Source organism: Bombus pyrosoma, linkage group LG12 (assembly GCF_014825855.1).
Source record: "Bombus pyrosoma isolate SC7728 linkage group LG12, ASM1482585v1, whole genome shotgun sequence".
Taxonomy (NCBI): Eukaryota; Metazoa; Arthropoda; class Insecta; order Hymenoptera; family Apidae; genus Bombus; species Bombus pyrosoma.
Genome location: NC_057781.1, coordinates 12577982 through 12604460, shown reverse-complemented (window position 1 = coordinate 12604460; position 26479 = coordinate 12577982). Strand labels below are relative to the sequence as shown.

The 26479-nt window shown below is 33.8% G+C and overlaps 2 protein-coding genes across 10 annotated transcripts; one reads left to right on the top strand and one right to left on the bottom strand.

The window, feature by feature from the left end:
• Positions 1-376: 376 nt before the first annotated feature.
• Positions 377-3224, bottom strand: LOC122573388 (peroxisomal biogenesis factor 19). The gene is made up of 6 exons (XM_043739683.1): positions 3127-3224; positions 2172-3051; positions 1649-1831; positions 1431-1594; positions 1114-1344; positions 377-987 (listed from the first exon to the last, which is right to left on the bottom strand). The coding sequence occupies exons 2-6, from the start codon at positions 2230-2232 to the stop codon at positions 760-762; spliced, it is 867 nt and encodes a 288-aa protein (XP_043595618.1). The 5' UTR covers positions 2233-3051; positions 3127-3224; the 3' UTR covers positions 377-759.
• Positions 3225-3359: 135 nt separating this feature from the next.
• Positions 3360-25571, top strand: LOC122573383 (solute carrier family 2, facilitated glucose transporter member 1-like). Of its 9 annotated transcripts, none has more exons than XM_043739665.1 (11): positions 3360-3748; positions 4634-4982; positions 6529-6722; positions 11828-11911; positions 15303-15333; positions 15420-15479; positions 15569-15592; positions 22380-22478; positions 23046-23610; positions 23787-24187; positions 24276-25571. In XM_043739665.1, exons 3-11 carry the CDS (start codon positions 6544-6546, stop codon positions 24621-24623), a joined length of 1791 nt encoding a protein of 596 aa, XP_043595600.1. In that variant the 5' UTR covers positions 3360-3748; positions 4634-4982; positions 6529-6543; the 3' UTR covers positions 24624-25571. The 9 variants fall into 9 exon arrangements, with proteins under 9 accessions (XP_043595600.1, XP_043595599.1, XP_043595598.1 ...); XM_043739664.1 differs by having other exon boundaries at positions 4563-4982; XM_043739663.1 differs by lacking the exon at positions 4634-4982.
• The last annotated feature ends 908 nt before the right edge of the window (positions 25572-26479 follow it).

Below are 26479 nucleotides of genomic sequence, written 5' to 3'. Positions count from 1 at the left end.
GCATAAAATGTATTTATAATCGTATAAAAACAATTACATATATATTAGATGCAACGTTCCAATAAAATTGTTGAAATCGTTAAATTCTGCATGCTATTTGTTTACTCGTGTGACGATTTTTCTATCAAGAACGACATACGATGTTCAATAAGAATGCCGCAATCTCTGTTATCATATAACCTGCTTGCAAGAGAGAAAGTAATAGCATAGCAAGCATACAAACATGAATAATCGTACGAAAAATGTATGCATTGTATGTAAAGATGGAAATGCAAAAATGGACAAATATGGATAAATAAATTAATGAAACAAAGGTTATGCAGTTATCATGGATTTTGTGTATTGTTGAAGTTCCACTGAAAATAATCAAGTTTCGCTCTTTACAAATGTAATGATGTTCTATTATTTTCAAGCGTATACAAAAAATATCTAATGTTTGCAGCAATACATATACGTACATACGTACGCATGTATATACTCACATACAAGGAACATTACTATTTACAAACATGATGTACTGATAAATATCATTATTGAGAATAATAAATTATGTTAAATAGTCTTCCATATATCCCTTATAGCAGATATGTATATTGTAATACATGTATATTATATGCTATATATGTATATTACAACACATCTAAAAGATCCATGGATTGAACATCCCAATTCATTATTTACCTCGATATTTTTATTTTAAACAACGACCTCTTGTATTATTATAAACACAGAGGTCGAAGAATAATTATTAGGATGGATTTACATTAAGCAACAATTCTGCGGTGTTTCCATGCTGCGTAGTAACGTTGGAATCACAGGATCGCCCTCAGTATCAGTTTGAAAAGGCGTTGTCTGTTCTCCTATTAATTCTTCAGGTAATTGACCACAAGCTTGTACTTCTTGCATAAATGATATTATTGTTTCGAAACGTTTCTTCTTCACTTCTTCCGTATCACCATCTTTCTCTTTATCGAGTTCCGTACACACCTAAAATAAAAGGACGCTTTTATATACTTCATATTAGGATTGAAATAACTTGTTATACTATGCGGAAATAATTGTTGTTCGTGTGAAAATGGCTTTTGTCTATAATTATTCCTATTGGATAATCACCTGCTGCATTAATTCAAGCTGTTTTCTAAACCTCTGAAGGTCGCTCGATGATATCACTGCCTTCTTCTCTTCTAACCATTCAGGGTACTTATCTACTAATTCCTTTAGTGACGGATACAAAATTTCTTTTGACAATAAATGCTGTAGCATTCCTTGCATGAACGGTGGAATGGCATCTGGCCCATCTTCCAAGGATGCTAGTCCAAACATTTCAGATAAGTCAGCCTCGCTCTACAATGTTTTCACGAAAAAAAGCATATTTCAGGATACAAAGAATTAAATAAAAGAAGGACCCTCATGATTTCTGAAACAATTACCTGTAAGTTTTCGGACGTTGTGGACAAGTCGTTCAATGCTTGTGCAATGGCAGTTTGAAAGTCTCTACTCACACTATCTTTATCAAAGGTTTCTTCGTTGTTTATCACACTAGCAACTGTCTGTGCCATCCTTTGAGAAGAAACTCCTAATTCGCTATCTGTTTCTAATGGGAAAATTTGTTAATAATATCTTTTTTGCGTTTTTCATAAACAATTACCATTTTGAATGAAATTTCGTAGGCTTTCTACAAATTGTTCTGCTGCTTGTTTAACAAAATCTGTAGTCCAAGTATCTTCCGATATATCAGTTGTATTCTTATCTGTTGTAGATTCTAAAGTGTCTGCTTTACACATATCTTCTTTATCTGATATTTGTTCTTTGTTGAAGTCCTTCAAAGCACCTGAGTCAATGATTATACAACTGTCAATTCTATCAAAATTTAATGCAAAACAAACAAATATTGCTAGGTATTCTAGTTGGTCTTTTTCTTTTAATTACGTAATAAAAGAATCGGCATATTATTATTTATCATTATAAAACAATATAAATATTTTTCTCCTGTTTCCCTTTCTTCCTTTACTTTAACTAAATTATACTTTTCCAAATAAAGTTGTAAGAAAAGTATGCAATAAACGTATTAAATAGAAAGAGAGAGATAAAGGTAGATATTTATATAGTTTGAGGTTAGGATTTTTTAATTATGTTTATTATAAATTCACCAGAATGTTATAATTACTCACTGTCTAACAAATCGTTTAATTCTTGATCTTCCGTTTGGTTTGTTGAGTTTTCGTCAGCCATGGCTACCGTTTTGTAATTTTGTCGTTAAACCTTAAATCACTATGCGAAAAATATGAAACTTATAATATATGCAACAAAACGTTATAGCTTTATCATCGTTAACATATATCAGCATACGTATGTATGTGGACAAAACGTGAATACATGAATTCTCTGATTTCTAATACCAGTTAATATTAATCGAGAATCGATTGTAATTTTAAAACAACGACATTATTCTTTCGATCCTGTTACGTTTTTTCTTGGGTTCTTTCAAGAAAAAGGTACATGGGTTGGTGTCTGTTAGCAGGAATGCGCGGGAATTCAAAAAGACTTTGATGTTTCTAAACGATCGTTTATTCTAATTTGTATTTTTCGATTGCAATAGAAAGAAGTCACGTTCAAGAATCAAAAACTGGAATAGATTAAAAACCTCCCTTTCTTCGCTTTGGATCTTCGACACCTATCCTTTCTTTTCTGGTGCAGGGTCACCTGTCCTGGTGTTTCTGACCCGATGATTCAATGGGCCTCATCTTCCTGAATAAATGGAGCGGGAGCGTTGTGTTTCGTGGAAAAAAGTGTCTACGTGTGCGGTGATGAGGAGGAAGGCGAGAAGGAAATGGCGCAAGACGGAAAGACAACAAAATTTCTAAGGAAGTGAAAGACATAGGTCTAGGATAAGATATTGTTAATTTATGCGGCCCGTAATAAATATTCTAAAGATGTCCCTCAAGACGCTCAGATCCATTATTCATACATGCGTGCGCAGTCTACTCCATTGCCCGCCAAGGGATGAACGGAATGTCCTTCTATCATTGGTTGCTCTAACAGATCATTATTCTGAAAGTTTCCGAACGCAAATCATGTTACCAAGTTAGCATATATATATACTAGTATATACGTATGCATATGTACCATTGTCTCATGTACAGGTTCTGAAACAGGTTCTGCGGCGGAGAATGTCACGATTATACGACGACCTGTGTTTTTCCTATCCGCCACCAGTGGCGTTGCTGCAGAGTAATAAAAAGAAAAAAAAAGGGGGGGGGATACAAGATCATAATTTTGTGTCCATAAATAGAAGTGTTTATGCATAAATAACGTATACCTACTTATAAAGCGTTACAAAAATTATAAAATGTTCACTTGATTACTTGCATCACGTATTACTTTGTTGAAATTGTTTTAGCTACTCGACATCAGCGTCCTGTGTGTAGTGGACAATTCAAGAAACTTTCTGTCCTCAAATTTGGAACTACCCCCGCCACAGGAGTTTCCGGACCTGTGTATACGATCGTGGTCTTAAGCAAAGACTTTGAAAAGAAAGTGAATATAAGATGATTCTGCGTATAAGCGTTTGCTCCTTCCTGATGATCCTTCTTAAGCAACCGCTATAAATTCGTGATTTCTTAAGGGAAATAAGATCGACTTTACAAAGATGCATTACTTTATAAAAATTTAAGCATTGTCTTGAGAACGAACTATGAATACTGCCCTATGGACACTCGGTAACTGAATAATTCACCAGATGACGCTGGTAAGTTTATGAGAAACAATATTGTAAGATTTAGTAAGTGTTATATACCTGATTATATATTTAATAAAAAATATTGATTAAAAAATATCAAATACAAATACTGTAATTATCTTTTCAATATTTTAACAAGAAAAGAGTTTTATATTTCAATGATATTCCACTAGATTTCAAATTCCTTATGTTAGAAATAGTCGAATGATATTTTAGTTATTACATACTCTTTAGTATACGATATCTTTTTCTAGTAATGCGTCATTAAAATTATGTATAGAAACGTGACTTTATAAATCGGTATCAGTTGAAGTAAACCACCTTTGATACACATAGCTAGTCTTAAAATCGAGTGTTCTTTTTTATGTAATCAATGTTATTAGAAAACACGATGAAAATTAATTGAAATTAAATAGCGACAATAATTTGTTGTACAAAGTTGACATTGATTAATAGATATCTTTTATTTGATTGTGAGATAGATACATATGTAAGATACAATTGATGAAGAAATTTCTATGATGACGAATATAAAGGAAATTGACTTATAAGAAACAAATGTAGGAATAATAAACATTAAACATACAAGTATCATTTAAACGTAAATGTTTACATTGTTTTTTATCAATTTTTTTTTTTTTTTAATTTCTATCAAATAAAGACGATTTTAACTGTGATTAATTCTAAGAATGCAAGGTAGAGTAAGAAAAAATATGAATATCTTTGGAAGATATTGGAATAGTTAGAAGTCTGATAGAATCTGTTGGTAGGATATGCTACCAGGTCAAGTGAAATCAATTGAAGCAAGAATTAATTGATGCAGAAATATAGGAGAATAGAAGAATCGAGGGGGAAGAAGAGGCGATGTATTAACGTAGTCGTGTTCGCTGTTAGAGGAAGCCGGAGGCTCGTCTAACGACGTACGCGTTAAAATTAAATCCAGCCGGAGGCCGACGGCTACGTCTTGCCGACGGCGACGACGACGGCGACGTCGCGACTTGATGCGTCCTCTAGCTCAGTCTCAAGAGCACACCCTGGGTGGACGGATGCTCTGATCTTCGATATTTTGCTCCCCGTATTTTCGTGCTTTTATCGTCGATTTCATCGGTAACACGTTCAACAGATCCTTTCACAATCAGCGCTATAAGAGGTGCAGGTTCACTCATTGAGAAACAACGGACTCTTGTCGAACTGTTCTCTTCATTCTATTCTTTCTATCGTTTCTACTTCGCTTGAGCACGAGGTAATTAATAATGTCATGCTTTTCTTATAACAGCTTTTAGACTCCTTAGGTTGACGTCAATGGACCATGTTCTGATTTTTCACGGTCGGCATATTGGCTCGAGCGAACTAATATATTTCATCTTATATAGAACGAATCACATATGGAAGAATCATTTTTTTTTCCTTTCACGTGCGAAACCTTTAAACGTTGGTTCATTGGTCGAACGTATAAATGTTAAATATGCATAGCATATTCAAGAATTCTTGCCAATTCATGTCGAGTGATTTGCGAGAAACATGCTCATTTAAAACGTAATTAATAATCTACTATAAATATACATATTTTTAACACAATTAAGAAAGCAAAACACGTAGGAATTAAGAGAGTAAAACTGGTAACATCAAGTAAAAAAAAGAAAGTATGTTAATTTTAATTCTAGATCAAAGTATACGTTATAATTTGCTCCTAAATTTTGTGTATTTATGTGTCTTTGAAATCCTAAATAGCGAATAGTGTGAATTATGTTGATGTTTTCGAAATATGTAATTAGTACAAAAGTTACATTAATTTCTAATGATTTTCTTGAATGATCGTTGGACGAAATTTTCAATAGAAGTGGGGAGTGTGTCATCGAGCCACTAGCCTTGATTCTTTGCCAAATAATTGATAGAGAAAGCGTACTGTTGTCACATTCTCGCGCTAATTTTACGTACATTATCTACGACGCATAATTGACAATTGTCATTATTCTAATGATATATCTATTTTTATCTTTAATAATTTATGCAGAAACTACAATTCTTTCAGTCAATTACAAGGTTGTATATCACCCTTCCCTTTTCGGTAATAATTACAATCTAAAAACGAAATCTGTACATTTCCAACGTGCTTGAAGAGTATAGTAAATACTCAATGTAAATTTATTATGTTAATTATCGATATGTCACTCAGCACACCGATTTCAATGATTTTTGTATATATTGTAAAAGTGAACATTTCGAACAACTTTTTCCAATACGTAAAATCGCCGCTCGTTCTTAGTTTCCGAGATATTCGGAAAAAAAAACTCGGTGATCGGTACCACACCGTGAATTCTGCCTATATTTGTAGGTGTCCGCGTAGGCTGTTAGCGTATGCGTCAGTATTGGTTGCCGGCTACCGTACGACGCGACCGCCGGATAAAATAGCGTCTAACCTAAACCTAACAAGAAGATATGCAAATAAACTACAAACAAAAGATAAGAATTAGGTTTAGACTAGGCGTCATTTTATCCGGCCGTCTTACAGCGGCCGGCGATCAATATACTGACACATACGCTGCCACGGACGGACAATTATAGGCAAAATTCACAGTAGTGATATCGACAGCTTTTTCCCGGATATCTCGGAAACTAAGACCAGGCGACCGATTATATGTAGAGGAAAAGGTTGTTCCAAACGTTGATTTCTACAGCATGTTCAAAAATCATCGAAATCGGCGAGGTGGCTGAGATATTGATATTTACCAGAAGTGACAAATACGTTTGTTTATCGGTTTATGTATGTTTTCTTCGGTGTTTGTAAGGAAAAATGGATCGAGATGATGAGGACTTTGGAGAAGGTTTTGTCGCGGAATCTCATCCACTTAGGCCAACGCATCTTTCTGTTCCTATTAATGGTCGACCAGATTCCAGAGCACCTAGTATCAGCAGCAGTGTTAGTGATATGGACGTTCCGATTTATGCTAGAGAAACCACTATACCTGTCTCAGCTGGAAAAGTGAGTAGATTGTTTTTATATATATTGAAATCATTTATCGAAATCTTTAAATTGCTTATGTAACAAATTACTTTTAGACGTATTAGCATTTTCTTGATATTCTACTAATGTATTTTTATCGTCGTTCTGTTGTACTAATTTACTTTTTATTACTAAAATAGCAATAAACCATTACTGATATTAAATACACACAACATGACGCTAACTGCTGATATTAAAAACGCAAACATGAAATGTATAAAATAACTATATAAAAGTAATAGGTGATTTGATGTACATCCCGAGTGAAATTTATACAGATACGAATGTTATCAGACAATGAAGTAACGAAAGTCCGAGGCGTTAATAATAAGTCGTTAACTAAGCTCTGCAGATTTTTTACTGTAATATTTTCATCCAAATAATACTGGTTGTTTGAAGGAAACATACGTATCGACCAAATTTCCCACTTGATCGACATTTTTGACAATCTATAGATATAAATATAAGTAAGCTAATAAAATTAGTAAGTTAGTAAAATATCATCAGTGCGTAAGCTACCACAGCTTACGAATGATCTGCGGAACTTTCATCAGTAAACGACCTAACGATTCATATATACATATAAACAAAAATGCTTTCTGTGTGCATGTACACACGTAAGAAGGGAAGCACGGAAAGAAGATAATTTATTTGAAGAGAAACTAATTGTATTTACGTTTAAGGTTACCTATTGAATAACGACACTCTCTAAAATGAATATCGTTTAATATAAAATATACAATATCAGAGAGGAATTTCCCCTGTAATAATATATAGCAACAAACAATCAAAAATAATTAAATGGTTAAAATGACATTTAGATTTCGATATTCAAGAACGATGCACAATACTTGCGATCTTAGAAATACCGTAAGGATGTCGACTATAGATATGTAGTAAAAATAAAATAATATTTTGAATCGATGTTGCTTTACGATAATCATAATCAATAGAACACATAAACGATTGACGGAATTCTTGACCTTACGCATCACAGATCATTGATCGATTCTCTAGAGTTTGCAGCAAATATCGTTAGTCTTTAGTAATGCTTTCTTGGTCACAAACGATCTGTGGTTTCTTCGAATGACGTAAGATGAGCTCTAAACTACTGTACGTAGATACGCATTTGACCCTAGTTAATAGAATTCTGAGCATTCAATTAATATGCCCTTAGTACCTATCGGATAATTAAACGATACTTATCGCTCGTACTATATCAATGATATTCTATAATTATGGATTTTCTAAAATCTTATTTTAGTGAATTCTTTTTTTTTCTTTTTTTTTTTTTTTTTTTTTTTTTTTTTTTTTTTTAAATAATCCCGTAAACGCTACAAATCACATTTCTCAGCAATTGCATGGGAATATCTGGAACAAAATTTTCTATCAAAGTTGTATCAAAGTCTTGTTCTTATATTATAATTTAATTATTCAAAATAGCTATTGTTTCAAGATGTTCGATTTTATGTTGTACAAAAGATTAGAATTTTATACTCTTATCAACAGGTGAATTTTCCCTTTCATTCGGTTTTCTGCTCCGAGTTACCAGTCTAAGGACGATGTATTGACACAAACAGTGGTTAACATACCGCGGTTCTATCATAACAGAATCACATAATGTTAATAATGTTAAACGTATCTTGTTTCCCTAAATTCATCTTAATTATCTTTTTTTGTTTCAAAGCAGTATATGTTTTACAGCGAATATTGTTTTCTTGAAAAATAGTTAGAGATAACTTGTGTGTAGGGAATGATTTGAGAACGCTTGATAACCTAGCTCCTGATTGGTCGATTCGGTGGGTGTGTACAAGGCACGTCACCTGTAGTCTGTCGGTGTTCTTTAATTCCTCGAGATATGTATACTATCTGACGCAATCGCATATGAATGTTACATAAACGCAGCATGCAATTTAACGATGAGTAAAAATATATTAAATTTATATTAATGCTATACGAATTGCGCGTAATTATGAGTAAATATGTGAAATTATGGGGAATTTTATAGGGAATTATTCAGAATTTAGAAAGTCCACGCGTTCTCGATTTCGACGATTTTGAAATATGTCGTAGAAATCAACATTTTGAACAACTTTCTCCCCGTACGTACAATCGCCGGACTCTCTTAGTTTTCCAGATATTCGCAAAAATCTGTCGGTTCAAAACGTTCATTTCTTCAACATATATACATAAAAACCATAGAAACATTAGTGTTAGATTAGAGGTAAGAATGCGATTAGTGCAATAAAGAGCTGTAAAGAAAGCTGAAAGTTCGTCCAAAGCCGAGAGGCACGGACTAAATAAAATAATAAATAATAATAAAAAAACCATAGAAACTGAGAACGCATCGACATTCTAAAAATTATCGAATTATGTTCCTTTATTTATTATTAAATAAAAAATATAAGCAGTAATGTTCGTTTCATAAGAATCTCAATTTTTATGTTTGTCATGAAACAATTTTTAAACGACGTACAATTATTGAAAATTGTTATTTATTTATAACTTTTTCTTCATCGTTGTAATATACGATAACCATACGATTAATGTATCAGGCATGAAATTCGCTTCATACATTGCGTTTCTTTCACATTACATATGTATTATTTGTCCTTTGTATTATGAGCCTATAATTATGACACATTTCATATACTCATGTATGTATGTATGTATGTATGTATGTATGTATGTATATATGTGTGTATGTACGTACGTACGCAATTTCTCAAACGCATTATTCGTTTGAAACATGAATGTGGATTTCTCAGATTTTTTATCTTTTCTTGACAAAAATATATAAACATCCTTTAGTTCTCTTTATGATTGCACTATATATTTCTAAATTATAATTAAATTATCAATGATTGTTTTAGAACTTTGGATTCGATGAACGTACGTACCTATGTAACAGCTTGAAAGTGGATGGAACATAATTTGAAATGCTAATACATATTTGTTTTACGACATCAACTTGCTAAAGGAAATGACTTCAAATTTCTTTTATATGAATTCCCCTTATAAATATAATATATTAATATCAGAATAATTTAACTTTTTAATATTTTTGTATTACATATGCATTTAAATTGTAAATTGCAAACAAAAAAATTGGATTATCATGAAACTTGGATTCATTTAAACTTATTCACGCTTGAATAAAGGTATCATTACTATTTACTATCGTCCTTAATATTGTTTGCTAAATTTGTATAATACAATAAATTAAACTTTGTTATGTATATATAATTTTGAAGCATAATATTACGTTGTAATTATTAATCACAATAAATAGGTGTTGCGATAACTATACGTACTCAAAGATTTTGTTTCAAATTTCTTACAAAAATGCAAAGTAATAAGAGGATCGTAAACATATATGTAAAAATTCGAAGATTATGTAGCAAAGAGCTGGAAGAAGACAGGAAGTGGGAGGGAGAGAGAGAGAGAGAAAGTGAGTGAGTGAGTGAGTGAGTGAGTGAGTGAGTGAGTGAGTGAGTGTGAGAGAGAGAGAGAGAGAGAGAATGATTCTTGGGGGCTCGCCATCTACCGAGTAATGACGTCGCGTAGCGAGCGTATAGCTTGCAGTTGCGTCGAATGTGTAGCCGTCGTTTATCGCCCACGCGATGGTATCGTTCATTTCTACCTGAGATAAGATACCTAAGTACGTTTTATTACATATCCGTATACTCTCATTGCATCTCCTTTCTTTCATATCAATAATTTGATAAATGTTCTACGAACAAAAGTATAGTCATTTCTTACCTCTATACCATATCTGTATACTTCAGAAGAGGTTAGAATATGTTTACACATATACGTTGTGTTTAAAAAATTAGTTATACAAAGATAATAAAGTAGCATTTTAGATAAACGTTTATTTTACTTAACATAAAATAATGAAATATTAAATTTATATAATTATTACGTACATGTGCATACACACACGCACGCATGCACGCACTTCGCTTTAAATTTCTTATTTAATCTATAGTCATTTATGATATTTGCAATCAGTAGTCTCCATATGTGTAAACATAATAAGTTCTCTATTCTGAATTACGAGAATCATGATGTACTTTCCCTTAACCAAAGTTACATGTTTCAAAATATATCGATCTACCGGTAAACATTTGGCCCACATAGGCGTCCGTGGTGGCGCAGGCTCGACAAAAACAGCCAGGAATGGAAGTCAGTATACCTCATACCTTACGCGAATACGTATGTTACAAGCTAAAGAACGCTATTTAACAGATTGTTGACCTAATGGTCGTTTAAAAATTCCGTTAGTTTTCCTCGTATAAGAACATTATATGGTTGTGTATGAAAATATACATTGAAATTGTGATAAGAACGGTGTCTTTAAAAAATATATATGTGATGATATATCCGAATGCTTAATCGAATACAAAGTAAAATCGGTGTAAATCTAAAAAGATGTTGCGTGATATTTATAACTAATAATATTCGAGGTCAATTGTTTTTTGCATTATGCAAGTTGTGAATCAATAAAGTTCATAATACGTACATAATACGGCTTTTAATGTGAAATGTAGGAAGATATAAGGAATGAACAACCGTTATGCAATAGTAAACGCGAATGCGAAAGTAAAATTTTCCAATTTTTCTAAAGTGATATATTAATATTTCGAATAAATATTAAATTCTTTAGATAATTTACTCATATAACCTTTAATTTCTTTGTGTTATATCAAGTAATATTATTTTAGAAAATTTATTAGAAAAAAGTCACTTGACTTAAATAGCTAAACTATAGAGTTAAAATAAATTAAAAATATTTGTAGTCTGTAATCGACAACAACAACAACAACAACAACAACAACAACAAAGGAAAGGAACAAAGGAAAGACAATAGAGTAAGAGAGTAAATTTATTTTGTTATCTGGATATAGTTATTGTTTTCTCTGATCGAATGATAAGTCATTCTAACGTAGTCTAAGGACTAGAGATAATTTTCCAAATGGATGAAAAATTAAGCAATGCTAGATTTGGAATTGCAATGAAAATTTTCGCGCGTGCGCACAAAAATACAGTGAGACTTCTTGGTCGGTTATTCGTTTACCCAGGGAATCTAGGCATACGAGGATCGAACGTGAACTCGCTTGGAATAGTCAAACCCACGTTCCCTTTGACTACATCATCAACAGTAAGTAAGTACGCATACATACTGACATACGTGTTTCATTTGTTCCACTACCACCATACTTCCACCATACGTGTTCCACTCGCGCGGCAACAGCCGCTATTTCTCTTATGAGAATTCATTAAACGAATTCTACGTTTGCTTTTTGTAAATTCAATGCAAATCTAAAGTAGATAGAGGCAAACTGACAATCACAAGTTGCAAGTAGACATGTATTATCGAGGGTAGGGTACAAATAGGATAAAAATTTCTTTCTGACTCTTCTGAGATTGTAGGTGTGTATATAATGCACTTTAGTAATGTAAATATATGTATATATCGTTCGTAAGGGGTAATTCTTTATACTGATATCAATAATGATTCTAAAATTAATTCAATTCGATGCAAAGAAATGTTTTGATTCTTACGATAAGATAATAATGATCAGTATTGATTACGTTATTTGTATTTATTAATTACAACAGTTGTGAATGGTAAGAAGGTAAAGGTAATTTGATTAGAATTGTTTCTTCAGTTAGACTTTGACTTAAAATGTTTTGATATGTATGTGGATGTGAGAAAGGAACTAATTTAAACAGAGATTATGAGTTTCAAAGAAAGTTGCGCGATGTAACGATACCATATTACATGATGTATGCAGAAATATAAAATCCATATATACATATAGACAGGATATGTTAGTTAAAAAATGTTTGACAAAGACTGTTTCGTTAAAAGTTCATCCACTCCATTTCTTCGCGCACGAATTTATCATAGGCTTGTTACAACCTCCTACATATTTTAATGGTATTACCAGTGGCGGCTCGTAGATTTTACACGTAGCGTGCTGCGTGCTACATGCACGTGTGATTACACGTAAACGTTCATTACACGATAAACACGATATAAAATAATTAAATTAATCGGCTCGACGATTGTTCTTGACTGCAAACATGTCACTAACCTCTGGCGTTGTATATGGAACAATGTTCTCTCCCCTTGGTTGCCGGAACGATAAGTCAAATCAGGAGTAACTGTTCCCAGTGTATTAAATTAAGATTCGAATTAGATCAACAGAATGAAAAGAGAAACTTTTAAATATTCACAGTAACCAGAGAACGTGTGACACTGACTGCGGCAAGGAACGGAACATGTTGAACGAAGGAAAAGTGTGAGACTGTGAGGGAAGATATTAACGGCTATATTGATATCGATACAATGGATAGCGATAGACTTTTGTTTAGTCTAGAAGCGATTTTCAAACGTTGTGTCCGCCTGACGAGCGGATGAACTAGAAGGCAATCCGTGACTGCTGCGAGCCTGCTACAGTCACTGACGCACGCGTCGTTTATGCAAGAAATCAACTCGCTGTGACAACGAGTCACGAATAAATAACAGCATAAAACAAAAATTATAATATCAGCGATTTTTTAAATATTTTTTAGCATGCTGCAGCACGATAGCGCGTATTGAGTAGCCGCCCCTGGATATTACATACTTTGTTTATATTGATCGAAACGAAGATTGATTATTTACGTACACACAATTTATATAGAAGCAAGCCAGGGTCCCTTTCGATGACCCCATTACGACGTTGCCTTAGTGATATCTATTTTTTATCTATAATAATGATTATAACATTATAGAATCATTAAAGTATCATTAAATGAAACGGGATGCTGTAATATAAAGCACGCTATATATACACGCGCGTTATATGTATATTATATATAAACATAATAACAGCAATATATAACGAAAAGAATATTATTTGTCACGCTATATCACATTAATAGAAACATTTGGGGCGATGAGTATTAATTTTGTGTGTGTGTGTGTGATTCTTTCTTGCTGAATGAAAGTAAAATTGTCTTTCCTTTGAATCAATGAAATCGTATAGAATCGTATACGTACAAAGTGGGGCAATAATTATACCCAGCTTGAATATTTCCGTCATTCGTAGTAACATGAAAAAATGTTATATACAACAGTTGCACGATATAGGGAGGGGCACGCTGGGACACAGACATTTTTATGTAGATGAAGGCATAGAGGAGATTTCAAGGTCGTTCCCAGTTTTTTTCAATGAAATGCTGCGCTCATTTCATCGCAGTGCGATAGTCGGTATTGAGACGACTTCAGCAAACTATCGCTGGAGGTCATCCAAGGTCATCAAAGATGGTAGAACGATTATTATGTATTATTTCTTTTGAGTTATGGATCAGCGTGGATCCAAAAATCTTATCGTCGCTAAATCTAGACCCGTATTTTTATGTAAATAGATAGTTTTAAAATATTGTTTATGTTCTACTAATACACGGCGTGTAGCTAAGAATGTAAACATCGCGGCAGTTTGTAAGATTAGCGAATTGAATGGTTGCTAAATCGAATATATGACTATCGATCGGTACGATTATTATCAAAATAAAGTTTTCACTGGAACAGCAATTAGATACGATTGTCATTTATGGAGAAATGAATAAAATTCGATAGGGATTTTAAGCCTTGTATGCTGAACGATATCCAACGATATCCGTATATATCCTTTGCATCGAACATTTCGAAGATTGTGCAGAAAATTAAAAGAAACCGGTAATTTGGTTACATGTAAGAACGATTGTCGCTAAAGACACGGCTACGTGATGTATAGCGATACGAGAATTGCAACTTTGCGTCCACGTAAATGGTCACCAATTGAAATATTGTCTATAACGTAAGAAAGTTTATTTTGCTATCACATTTGACCTTGGATGACCTTCAGTGTGGGGGTTTGCTGAAGTTGTCTCATCAGCGGCTATCACAGCGCGATAAGGAAAGAAAAAGAACACGCAAGAAAGATGACCACGTACGATACGAATTCTGTAAGAAGTACAATGCTGTTGAACCTTTTTGGTTGTCGTATTGTTGACTGCATCATGTGCAATCATTTATAATCCTTACGATCACGATGTTAACTCGAGATGTCGATTAACAATCGTTTGCTACTCCTTCATCGTATATTTCATATTTCACCTCATAATGCATCGTAAATACATACAGTGGATATATTTATAACCATTTGATTTTTAAATTATCTTGAAATTACTTTGCATAATCTCATGAAATGATTCGAAGTATCTTAAACGTTTTAGTCTTACGTAAGACCAGATTTTACTCCAATGATTTTACTATCTACGTATATTCATTTTTCTTTCTCTTGTAAACATTATTTCGTAAATTATTCATTTTATCATTAATATTACGTTGAACGTTTTCGTATAATAACATATGACATATGCATGTATGTATCTATCATTGTATGTATCATTGTATGTATCATTGTATGTATGTATGTATGTATGCTACATATATGCACACATACATACATCTTATATATATATATATATATATATATATAATTTACGATTCTTTTTTACAAGCCGCTTTATAATGGCTATGGAAAATGACAAGGTATTGGCAAGAAAGAAATTAATATAAAATTTGTAGACATTTGAATATTTTCGATATGCGTACGTAATTAACAAGTTTCGATTTAGTCAAGCAATGAAATCGAGAAACAGGCTACAACACCATCGCCTTTAACACCAGAGCCAAAGGTAAAGAATTTTTTTGCAAAATTTCAGTACAAATAGCGTTAAAACGAATCTTATCTTTCCTGTTTCTTTGTTTATTCTTTCACGCGCAGCCTACCACGCAGGATAAGCGGTGGGTGAGTATACGATAGAACGTGAACGATAATCTTCAATATGAGAAGTATCTTAATTCGTATTTTTACTCGTTAACTCTTCGTTTAGTCAGATTGAAATTATTTATTATTGTTTATTGGAGCAACCGTTTTATTTCGATTTCGTTCTTCCTGTACGAATCTCGAATGTTACCTCCTCGTGTACGGAGGTAAGCGCGTATATCGAGGCCATTATTCGTTGTCTGTTAACTCACGACGAGTAAGGTTGCGCGCACCTAATCTCGTGTAAAGTTCAAATTTTGGCCGTGTCGAATGTCACCGGCGATAATATAATCGTTCTCTATGCCCTGCCTATTAAATTGTAAGTTTCGGATAGGCAAGAATATCCATAGCTGGAGGTCACATTGTCGTTTCCTTGACTTTACCTTTTTATCTCATTTATTCTTATATTTCTCACATATTTTGAAACGTCGTTTGTAAATCCACCGCATCTTTATATTCTGTTGAATGCTTATTTCCAATTTTACTAAGTACATACATACATACGAACAGGATTTTGTAATAAGCGGTTGTGTTAAAAATGATTTGAATTTCACTTTCTAGAAATGCGGTTAATTCTGCAACTTTCGATGATTCGTCGACGTCGCGTGACGAGCAATTTTTTATTCGTTAAAAATATATCATGTTGCAAACAAATAGCTATATCGTTAGATTTGTTTCTCCACTTCGTTCTAGGTTTTTATTTTTGAAACGGCGTGTCGTTGTACACGTAAAACCGTCCAATTCCTCGAAACTCGAGTTCACAGTTTACACAGTCTGCGTAATTTCCGTTTTGCCTAATGATAACGAAACCGTCAAAGTCTATCGAACCGTAGTTTAATAATATCTTTGAAATATTCCGCTTAGAACGATGTTTATTTATTTTCGTGAAACTTTCTAAACGTTTAAACAAAGCGAATGACTGGACGAGAAAAACCGGGTAAAAGAGTGCGCAACCAAGGGAAACAAATAGTTGAAAATGTTTGTCTATGCGGCCAACTTTTTCTTCTTGCTTCGAACGCAAATAGATTTGATCACCGTGATCCGCAGAAGTATCGACCAAGATGAATTCCAAAGAATAGAGGTAATACGTCGTTAAAGTGTTCTCCGGATTACGTTGATTACGACAACCACTCTGACTTTAATATTCTTAACTATAAAATTGGTGCAGGCAACGCGAGCGCTACATTAAAAGGCTACATCCGGTTTTGCATTGAGACGGTACGAGCTTGTAACAACAAAATAATAGATCCAGCTAGAGTAAGATTTTGTTCAAATTCTCTCTCTCTCTCTCTCTCTCTCTCTCTCTCTCTCTCCCTCGTAGTGTCTATTTAAATGTTTTCAAATAGCCATTTTAATATGATAGTAATGTTAAATCTTTCTAATAACTTAGCAATAACACAAAATTCACTTTTTCATCGAATTTTTCATTATGTTACTGTCGCGCTAAGAAAAACTTTATAAAATGAACCTTACATGACGATATAAGATATTGCTATTATACTCAACCGCGTAAACATATTGATTTGATACGTGGCGGATGAAATATAAGCTCGTTCGATAGAACTTTGGTTTAAGACCGATGAAATCGAGAAGGACAAACGCAAGAAATCCAAATGCGTTACTATAATGTTTAAAACTGTTCGGCTATACAACTGCGTTATTGTAATTACGTGTTAATCGCAAGCGATTTTTGTCTAATTTATATCTAATTTATAATAGCGTACATTTTTGTCTAATTCATATCGCGTTGACGAATTAAATTTTTAATCAGGAAGTGGTTAGCGATCGTATCGTTGTACAGAATGATCGATCTCTCGCAGTTATTGCTTGAAATTGCTCGTCATCGTTCGTTAAAAATAATTTGTTGAGAAAAATTGATCGTACCGTAAATGAAACAACGTCACGAATACCGAGCTATCCTGTGTTAGTAAGCGGTATTCGTAAAAATAAGTGATCGAGTTAATTATCAAGGAAAGAAAGGAATAAGAGCAAAATCGTCGTAAACAAGTATGGACGAATGTTAACGTGAATTTCTTTTCCTGTGAATTTCATCGGGCGAAATGCTGGATCGGTGAGAGAGGTAAGTAGGTAGGTAACTGGTGTCGTCCAATTGGTCGCTCGAGGGGCCCTAGCTCGAGGGGGAAGTAAAGAGGAGAGGGAGATACGACTGGTTTCGAAAATCGGCTTTCGACCCGTTAGCACGAATCTGGTCTCAGTCAGTAGCTTTCATACGCGACCGTGACACGGAACGATTCGGTCGTTGTCTCTTCGCTGTTGCCGCATCTGTGTGTGACTCGCATTTTGTATACGCGTTAGTGACAGTAAAACCTTCCTCCGATAAAGTATAACGTATAATATTTAATAATAACGGTTACGAAATTTTATCGATTTACCATGAGCTGCACGCTACAGGTAAAAGAAAACTATATTTGATACAAGTATAAATAATGTTAATTGTCCACAATGCTAAATTAACAACTAGACGTTATTATACATCGCGTTACCGCATTTTTCTTTCTCGTACAATCTTTGCTCAAATACCTCGTATCAACGCATTATTAGTTATCGTGTCAATTTCGAAGCAGACGAAATATTCTTTGAAATCAATCTGTCGTGTTTGCTCCGAGTATCGCGGAATGGTATGCAAATGTTGTTAGCGGTAAAATATTAATATTCAATTTGAACGTTCGAGGTACCATAGATTTTCAAAACGTGGAAAAGTTTACACTTTATGCCATTAGAAGTAAGATTATAGTAATTCGCTTAATTGCATTCAAGGTACAGAATTTTATTGCTTCTTATTTTCAGTTACAAAGAAATACGATTCAGGTTTATTTCCATCGTCTGATTTTACATACAGAACTAATAGAGCATTCAAAATGGCCGATTAGTTTCGGGAATTCTATTTTTTTACAGATTTTGGCTCGCTTATCTCTTCGAACGTGTTGTTAACCACGTTTATTTCTTTTTTTTCTTTTTTTCTTTTTTCTTTTTTCTTAAGCTGATTATATTTATAGGAGCATAAGATTATTTGACCACTGTTCTACATTAAGTTTAAAGAAACAGAACGAGGGAGAGAGAAACGTTTGTTTAAATCAAGTTTGGTCGAGAGTTGCATTATCGAGATTGCTTTTAAACAACGATTAACGAATAATCGTTGAACGAGATCGTTGCGTAGGCTTCGCAACAGAAATTTCATTATCTTTCTGAAACTGTCGTTATACTTTGATAATTTAATTCGGCTAAAATATCGCAAAGCTTTATAATATTCGATTTCTTTTTCTTTTTTTTTTTTTTTTTTTAATACGGCGCGTGCCAGCTAGTACAGGTGAGGTAAAAGAATGGAAATATTCGTGACAATTATTAAAAAGATCGAGTTGCCCTTTCGTTGGATGATACGCATATTGCCTGGCAAATTGTTTGCAAGTAAAACACCTATATCTGGAAAGTGAAGGAAATTAATCGGAAACTGCTGTATGTTAAGAGCTACATCTATATATAGAGTTAAAATATACGCCGGTGACATTATTAGAATTGTGATCTCTTGTTCAAGTTTGCGAACAAAGTATATGACGAGTAAATAGTACCGAAGCATCTGTACAGTCCGTAAATAATGGTTCGCGTTAGTTCAAAAGTTTGGCGAAAAGGCAGTGAGGGGAATTGTATATTGATCTAACGAATATGTATGATTATTTCTATATATGAAAACCTTGAACAGTAATAATTACCTACTACGATAATGTTTCGAGATGAATGAGACCAATGTTTGTGTTAGAAAATGGAAAGTAAAATTGTTAGGTGTTCTTAGAATACTTACAAACATTTTATCACAACTTTTTCTTAGCACTTTGTTCTAGCATTTCACTTTATTCGCCGAAACATTTGTTATTTATGCATTTATAGCATGTAAATTATTACATTTACTATTCTTTACAACTTACATCATACAACGAATGACGCAAATCGGTAACCGATGCAAAATCGCAATTTCTTAAATACCATACACCTGGTCATCGAATACGTAAATAAAAAGAAAAAAAAAAAAGAAATATGTAAATAAGATTAACACGTTTATATGAAGAATTTTGAAGATGCGAATATTTTTTTGTAATAATATATACCTATGGTTTTGTAATAAGTTACAACAAGTTCCAAGCTTTATTTTATAAAGAGATGTAAGATGTAGTTTAAAACTGATCGAAACGAAGAAAAGAGTCGTTCAGTGAACGAGCTGGTTAAGAATCAAAGTATCCGGGGTGGCGTCCAAAATTATTTCTGTTTAAGAATAGTAACGTGAAAACAACGTTATTCTTTTTTTTATCTTTGGTCGAGAGAATTTCTCTCGTATATGCATAAATATACGCAATAAGCGAGAGATAATATAATGTAATATAATTCTTTAAGATAGAATACAATTTTCTATTCATGACAATTTCAGATCGCTGGGAAATAATATTATACATATAGTTGATTAAGTTGTATGTATCATCGTGTATGTAGATACCACACATGCGTATATATATATATATGTATATATATATATACATATATATTTCGTTCGCAGTTAAATTAATAAAGTAGTCGTTTGGAAATGTCGTGAAAGTTTTTGCCGTACGATCGAGGATCGTTGAACTAATTGACAGCTTGAAAGTTTTAATAAATTGTTTGCGTTCGTGTCATGTGGTGGCTATAATTAGGATGCTCGAACTTGTGCGTGCCACGAGGCCGATGTAAAAGAGGCTTGGCGTCGTCAGCCAATCGGCATCGCTCGTGATCGACACACCTCTGTTTCGACCAATCGCCAACAAAGGTTCGAAGAACAGGAAATTTTCCCTTCTTCGTGAGTTCGTTCGCGTTCGTTCCAGAATTACTACCATGACATCATACTCATAATGAAATGGAATTTCGTTACTGTTACTACGTATTTGTCATCGTTAATGGAAGCAACGATGGTTTTTTAAATATATGGAACGTACTTGCTTTAAAACTACGCTGGCGTATCGCCTACACGAACAAACATATATATAAGCCAAATAAAGGCACTGTTACACTACCGTGTGAAATATGCTTACGAAACAATTTCATTCGCATCGCTGTTGATGGTGTCGTTTTCTTGAAACGGAGTCTCAGTGAATTCGATCGAATCAAATAAAAGATAAGTCAGCTTCGCATCGTGATCAAATATTTAACGAATCGAGGTGAGAGCAGTCAAGCTCGAAAGAAATTTTTCATAACTTGAAATAAAATAAACTCGCACATTAGGGACAAATATAAAATACAGTTTTCTCGGTCTGCTGCCTCTTAAGCCTACAACGGTGCTTTTGTTATTTTATCGAAGCTTTGCTTCTCGGATTGGTCGCCTCAAAATCTTGGCTATATTCCGAATACATAGTAGTTGGTTCGGTAATCGGTTAAAGATGGAGTAAAAGAAAACGATGAAAATGAACCGTGCCATGGAATATGCTCCCGTATATACGTATAGTAGAGACGAGGCTTGCCTATAACGCAGTACTTAATATGCATATTCATGAGAAATAATAAATCGCGTGAGATACATATGTATTTTTATCAGCGACTTGACAGATATCCTCCCATTTGTGTCAATTAAATATTTCCTTTCAACTTACCCTTTCTTCCAAACAGTTGTTTTGCACGTTAGTACATATATTGTACATGTAATCTCTGTAATCTCTGTGTTTAACATAAAAATAATGGGCGAAAATAAAAGTGAAAGTGAAGTTAAGGGCAAACGCTATTTTAACAATAACATATGTAGATGATGTACATATAATACAGCCAAGTACGATAATAATAATAACAATGACAATAATAATAATAATAATAATAATAGTAATAATAATAATAATAATAATAATATGTATATATATGTTGCCTGCTGCTAACACCTTCGGGGTATAATGGATTGTACGAATTAATTTGGAATTAAATTGGAGATTATATTCGTGCTTCGTTTGATTTGAGAGACACTGGCTGGTAGAGTTCTCTCGGACACGTGTGCGTGTCATGTATAATAGCGTGTTTAACGTGGTTGTGTGCCATGGATAGAAGCGGTATAAAAATGCGTGGCAGGGGTACCGACCTACAGAGTAGTTTTTGACACGTGCTTGGAAACACCGGAGACCTATATAAGTATACATACATCCATCCATATTTATAGATATTTTGCATAAAACGATCGAATTGCGGTGGTTTAATCTGGTTATCAGTACCGGTTCTGTTTAATTCGTCAGTGAATCGATCAGAAATTCTCGATGACTCTGAAAGCAGTTGGATTCGCTTACATTGGGAAAGCGGTAAGATCGCAAATAGGTCTTCGGTTTGGTAGATGTTTGGTTGGTGGTAAATCACAATCAGAATTTTTCACGACCTTTTCCGTCTATACAAACAAACGTTAGTCGCTATAAACTTTGTCTATGTACCTAATATCTTTAATGTTTAAGCTTCTCTTTCCAATCTCGTATAATAATTAGTTTCGTGTAATGATTAGATCCAATTAGAAAACAACTAGATAAAACATAATAAATACTTGATATTGCGATCTTCGTTAATATCTGTTAATTTTTTTTTTTTTTTTTTTTTTCGATAAAGACATTAAGCAAGCTACCTTTTTACGATCCGGGGTAACTAGTTTTTGGTAACTAAGTTACTTTTCTAGTAACGTTAAGCATATTCACGATACTATAGATGTCCGTCTATTTCATAGATTTGATTTGCGATCGAATCTAATAAATAATTGTCCTTATTGCAGGGTCTAAATGGACGACTAGCATTTGCTATTGCGGCTGCTGCACTTGGATCATCGTTTCAACATGGGTACAACACTGGTGTCGTTAATGCACCTCAGCAGGTATTTCATAAGACACATTGTCAGCATTTTTCTTGTACACACCGTCGATATGTGCCTACTTTACGATCATATTCATTCGCACAATTATTAAGCAAAATTGTTATTTATTTAGGATAATCGGTCGTTGTTAAATCAGCTAATAGTCGATGCTTGCTTTCCAATAATAATTTGTCGTTTCCGTTTAATAAAGTCTCTGGATTTATCCTAACAACTTTCAACAACGTTTTTTATTCTTAATGTTACCGTTATATATACATACAAACATCATACGAGTTGTTGGAATCAATAATGAGGCTTTTTATGTTACATGCATAATACACTTTTTCCCCAGTTATCGTAGGTTTTTGTATGTATCTACATGTAATCTTTACGTGTCTAATTCATGTTTGCAAGCGCCACTATTGCTCAACGTCGAATAGATGAAACAGTTGAAGTTGCGATTGTTTGATATTATAATTGCAAATTAAATTTTCGAATGTGAAATGTAAGTGAGTTAGTGGATAAAGTATAACGTAGAGATGAAAGTGAATGATAAAGATATGTGATGGTGTCGATGATGTGTTACAGCTCATCGAGAACTGGATCAGTGACCTGAAGATGAATCGTACTGGACAAGTAACGAAACAATCAGAAGTAACGATGATATGGGCAATAGCGGTGTCAATATTCTGCGTAGGCGGAATGATCGGTGGCTCTCTGGTGGGTTCGATAGCCGATCGTTTTGGTAGAAAGGGGGGTTTATTACTGAACAATATCCTGGTCCTGCTCACAGTAATCTTCGAGGGCTGTGCCAAAGCAGCGAAAAGTTATGAAATGATAATTATCGGAAGATTTCTGATCGGTATCAATGCAGGATTAAACGCTGGTTTAGCGCCCATGTATCTATCTGAAATATCACCTATTCATCTACGAGGTGCCGTTGGGACAGTTTATCAACTAGTTATCACTATGTCTATTCTGGTATCACAAATTCTTGGCTTGGAGCAAATTTTGGGCACTGACGACCACTGGCCGCTTCTTTTATGCCTGACAATTGTCCCTGCAATTTTCCAAGTGGTTACGCTTCCATTGTGTCCCGAAAGTCCGAAATATCTGTTGCTCAGTAAAGGAAAAGACATGGAAGCTCAGAGAGGTACATTTCCGCAGTCTTTCAATGTTAATTACTTTTCTAATTCTCTGTAACTCTCGTCCGCAAAGTACAAGGCTGTGTACGCCTGTTTCGCGTACATTGTTTTCATTGAACAGAATTCTATTGCATTATTGGAGCGAGACGTTTATCGATAACGAAACGACTATTTGTTGTTGCAGCTTTGGCCTGGTTGCGTGGCACGATCGAAGTTCACGATGAGATGGAGGAAATGAGGACGGAATACGAATCAGTGAAACTTGTACCAAAGGTTACATTGAAAGAATTATTTGTAAATCCATCTCTTAGAATTCCGTTGATGATCGCAATCATGGTTATGTTCGCTCAACAATTGTCCGGAATAAATGCCGTCATGTTCTTCTCGACCAAGATCTTCACGATGGCGCAGTTGGACAAGACTGCAGCACAAAATGCAACGATGGCCGTCGGAGCGATGAACGTTGTTATGACTTTTGTTTCTTTGATACTTGTTGAAAAAGCTGGAAGAAAAACGTTGCTATTAGCCGGATTCAGCGGAATGTTTATCGATACCGCGTTACTCGCGATTTGTCTTGCTTTCGCAGTAAGTATATTACCGTGAATAAATTTAATATCGCGGTATTGCTTTAAAGGAAAAAACCAACGGATGCGTCTCTTTTTTTGATTTTCAGGATACATCTCGCGCAGCAGCTTACTCCTCCATCGTACTGGTAATGACGTTTGTAATCCTATTTGCAACTGGACCAGGCAGCATCCCTTGGTTCTTGGTATCCGAGTTGTTTAATCAATCCGCGAGGCCTGCGGCGACGTCCGTTGCTATCGCGGTCAATTGGACGGCCAACTTCATCGTCAGTATCGGATTCCTGCCGCTGCAAGAGGCATTAGGTGCCTACGTGTTCATTATTTTCGCCGCACTACAAGCATTCTTCGTTTTCTTCATTTACAAAAAAGTACCCGAGACAAAGAACAAAACGATGGAGGAGATTAGTAGCATGTTTCGACAAATATCCTACCAGTAAGAACTTTCATACTGTCATTGCGCTTAAGAAATTAATTAGGAGCCTATTCTTAAAGAAAGGTTTTCACAGAAGAATGAATCGAACGTAGATGCGAATTTCTTTCTTTAAAGAGTCCGTGACTTGACTACAACGAATGCATCTATTTTTAACATGCTATTCACATTTTCATACGAATCAAAGGCGTAACATTTTTTAGCGAATCATTACTACGGAAAATTGTATTTTTACTTTGTGACGAATTCGAAGAACATTAAAAAGCTGTACTTGCTTTTGAATGTGTATTCTAAACGCTGTCAAGTCGCGCATATTTTTTAAGCAGTTTGACTCCGAATTAAACTTAAACTTAGTTCCTATTATTACCGGCACAATAAACTTATAGTGACATACGAAAGCAGTATCAAATTACACATAGTGAAACACAATGTTAAAAACTACCGAATTGTACATCTTAGCAAATTTGTTCGTTTCTTTTTATATCTTTGTTACACACAAACCTCGAATGAAATTAATAATACATATTACAATGATCAAGATACTATAGTTTTAAAGAATTAAACGAAGCTCAACCTCAGAGAGACGAATATTTTATTTCTAATATATATTTTCATATCGAAGATCAAAAACATGGAGAAATTAGCGATTTAAGACACGCATAAATGGAAAACATATACATTTTAACTCGCAGTTCCTTGAGAATAATTGAGAGAATTAGACGACAATTTTCGCTTTTGCACATACCGTTCGCACTAGATGTTATTCTATCTTCAAAAAGAGTGAAGAAACGATATTATTTAATTATACCCATACTAAATATTGTTACTCTAGTCATAAAAATGTAATATTTTGTGCATTGGAATTACATTTGGAAAATCTTGCTAAAATCAGTATACATTCTGCGTGGTTGAATTTTTTTTTTTTTTTTTTTTTTTTTTTTTTTTTTTTTTAATAGAGATTTATACGATATAAACATTTCAATGTTTCTAAAATCCTCGATAGAAATTTTGTTTTACATGAAACGTTTCCAAAGTATTTATAAATGTTAGTAAAACGTGTGTATGTCTGAAATCAGACAAATATAGCGTAAAATTGTTGGAACTCGTGAGAATCATTCTCGGCAAAAATTTTGCCATTGTAAAACGTACGTTTTTAAATTTTTTACAGTTTTCTTGATTGCATGTATACAATTATACAGACTTTTATAAATTCTATCACATTATGCCGCAAGAAATAGAAATTTTATCCAAATTGAGAAAAATGAAGAGTACCGTTACACTTGTACATAGAGATATACGTAGGATATTACCGTATAGCGTACAGAAGAGAATCATATTTGTATATGCATGTAACTAGTGAATGTTTAAATCTGTATACCGTTGTTGTTATTTTTATTAGGTAATTAATTAATGTAATATAAACGATAACCAAAAATCATGTTAAAATATCGTAACGTATAGTTTAGGAAAGTTGGTTTCGCTGTAGATCATGAACCGACAGTATAATGTTTTGTTTGCCGCGTACATTCTTAGATCCAAATAATACTCACGCATAGTTGTATCATTGATGCTAAACTTATCAGGAAACCCATGTTTTCACGGTGTGCCGGTGTATCTTTCCAACAAACAGATTCATTAACCAATAGTGGCTCTTCATTTTTTAAATGCTGAAACACGCAGAAATTGTGTAGGTGAAACTAAAAACATTGCAATGCATATATAACTCTAAATTATACTATACCAGAGCTACATGCATATATCTAAATCTAATGCATTAATTAATTAGATAAATAATACTTTCGAAAAATAATTCAACGTACAAAGGTATTTTATATTTACATAATTTGAATGATATTTACGACG

Bases quoted from the DNA above. Each gene is read 5' to 3' on its own strand.
- LOC122573388 (XM_043739683.1), bottom strand. From the start codon at position 2,232: ATGGCTGACGAAAACTCAACAAACCAAACGGAAGATCAAGAATTAAAC. The intron at 1,832-2,171 runs GTGAGTAATTAT...TCATTGACTCAG, and splicing joins ATTAAACGATTTGTTAGACA to GTGCTTTGAAGGACTTCAAC. The intron at 1,345-1,430 runs GTAATTGTTTCA...AAAACATTGTAG, and splicing joins CAACGTCCGAAAACTTACAG to AGCGAGGCTGACTTATCTGA.
- LOC122573383 (XM_043739663.1), top strand. The intron at 11,912-15,302 runs GTAAGTACGCAT...CTTTTTTACAAG, and splicing joins GACTACATCATCAACAGTAA to CCGCTTTATAATGGCTATGG. The intron at 15,593-22,379 runs GTGAGTATACGA...TCCTTATTGCAG, and splicing joins CCACGCAGGATAAGCGGTGG to GGTCTAAATGGACGACTAGC.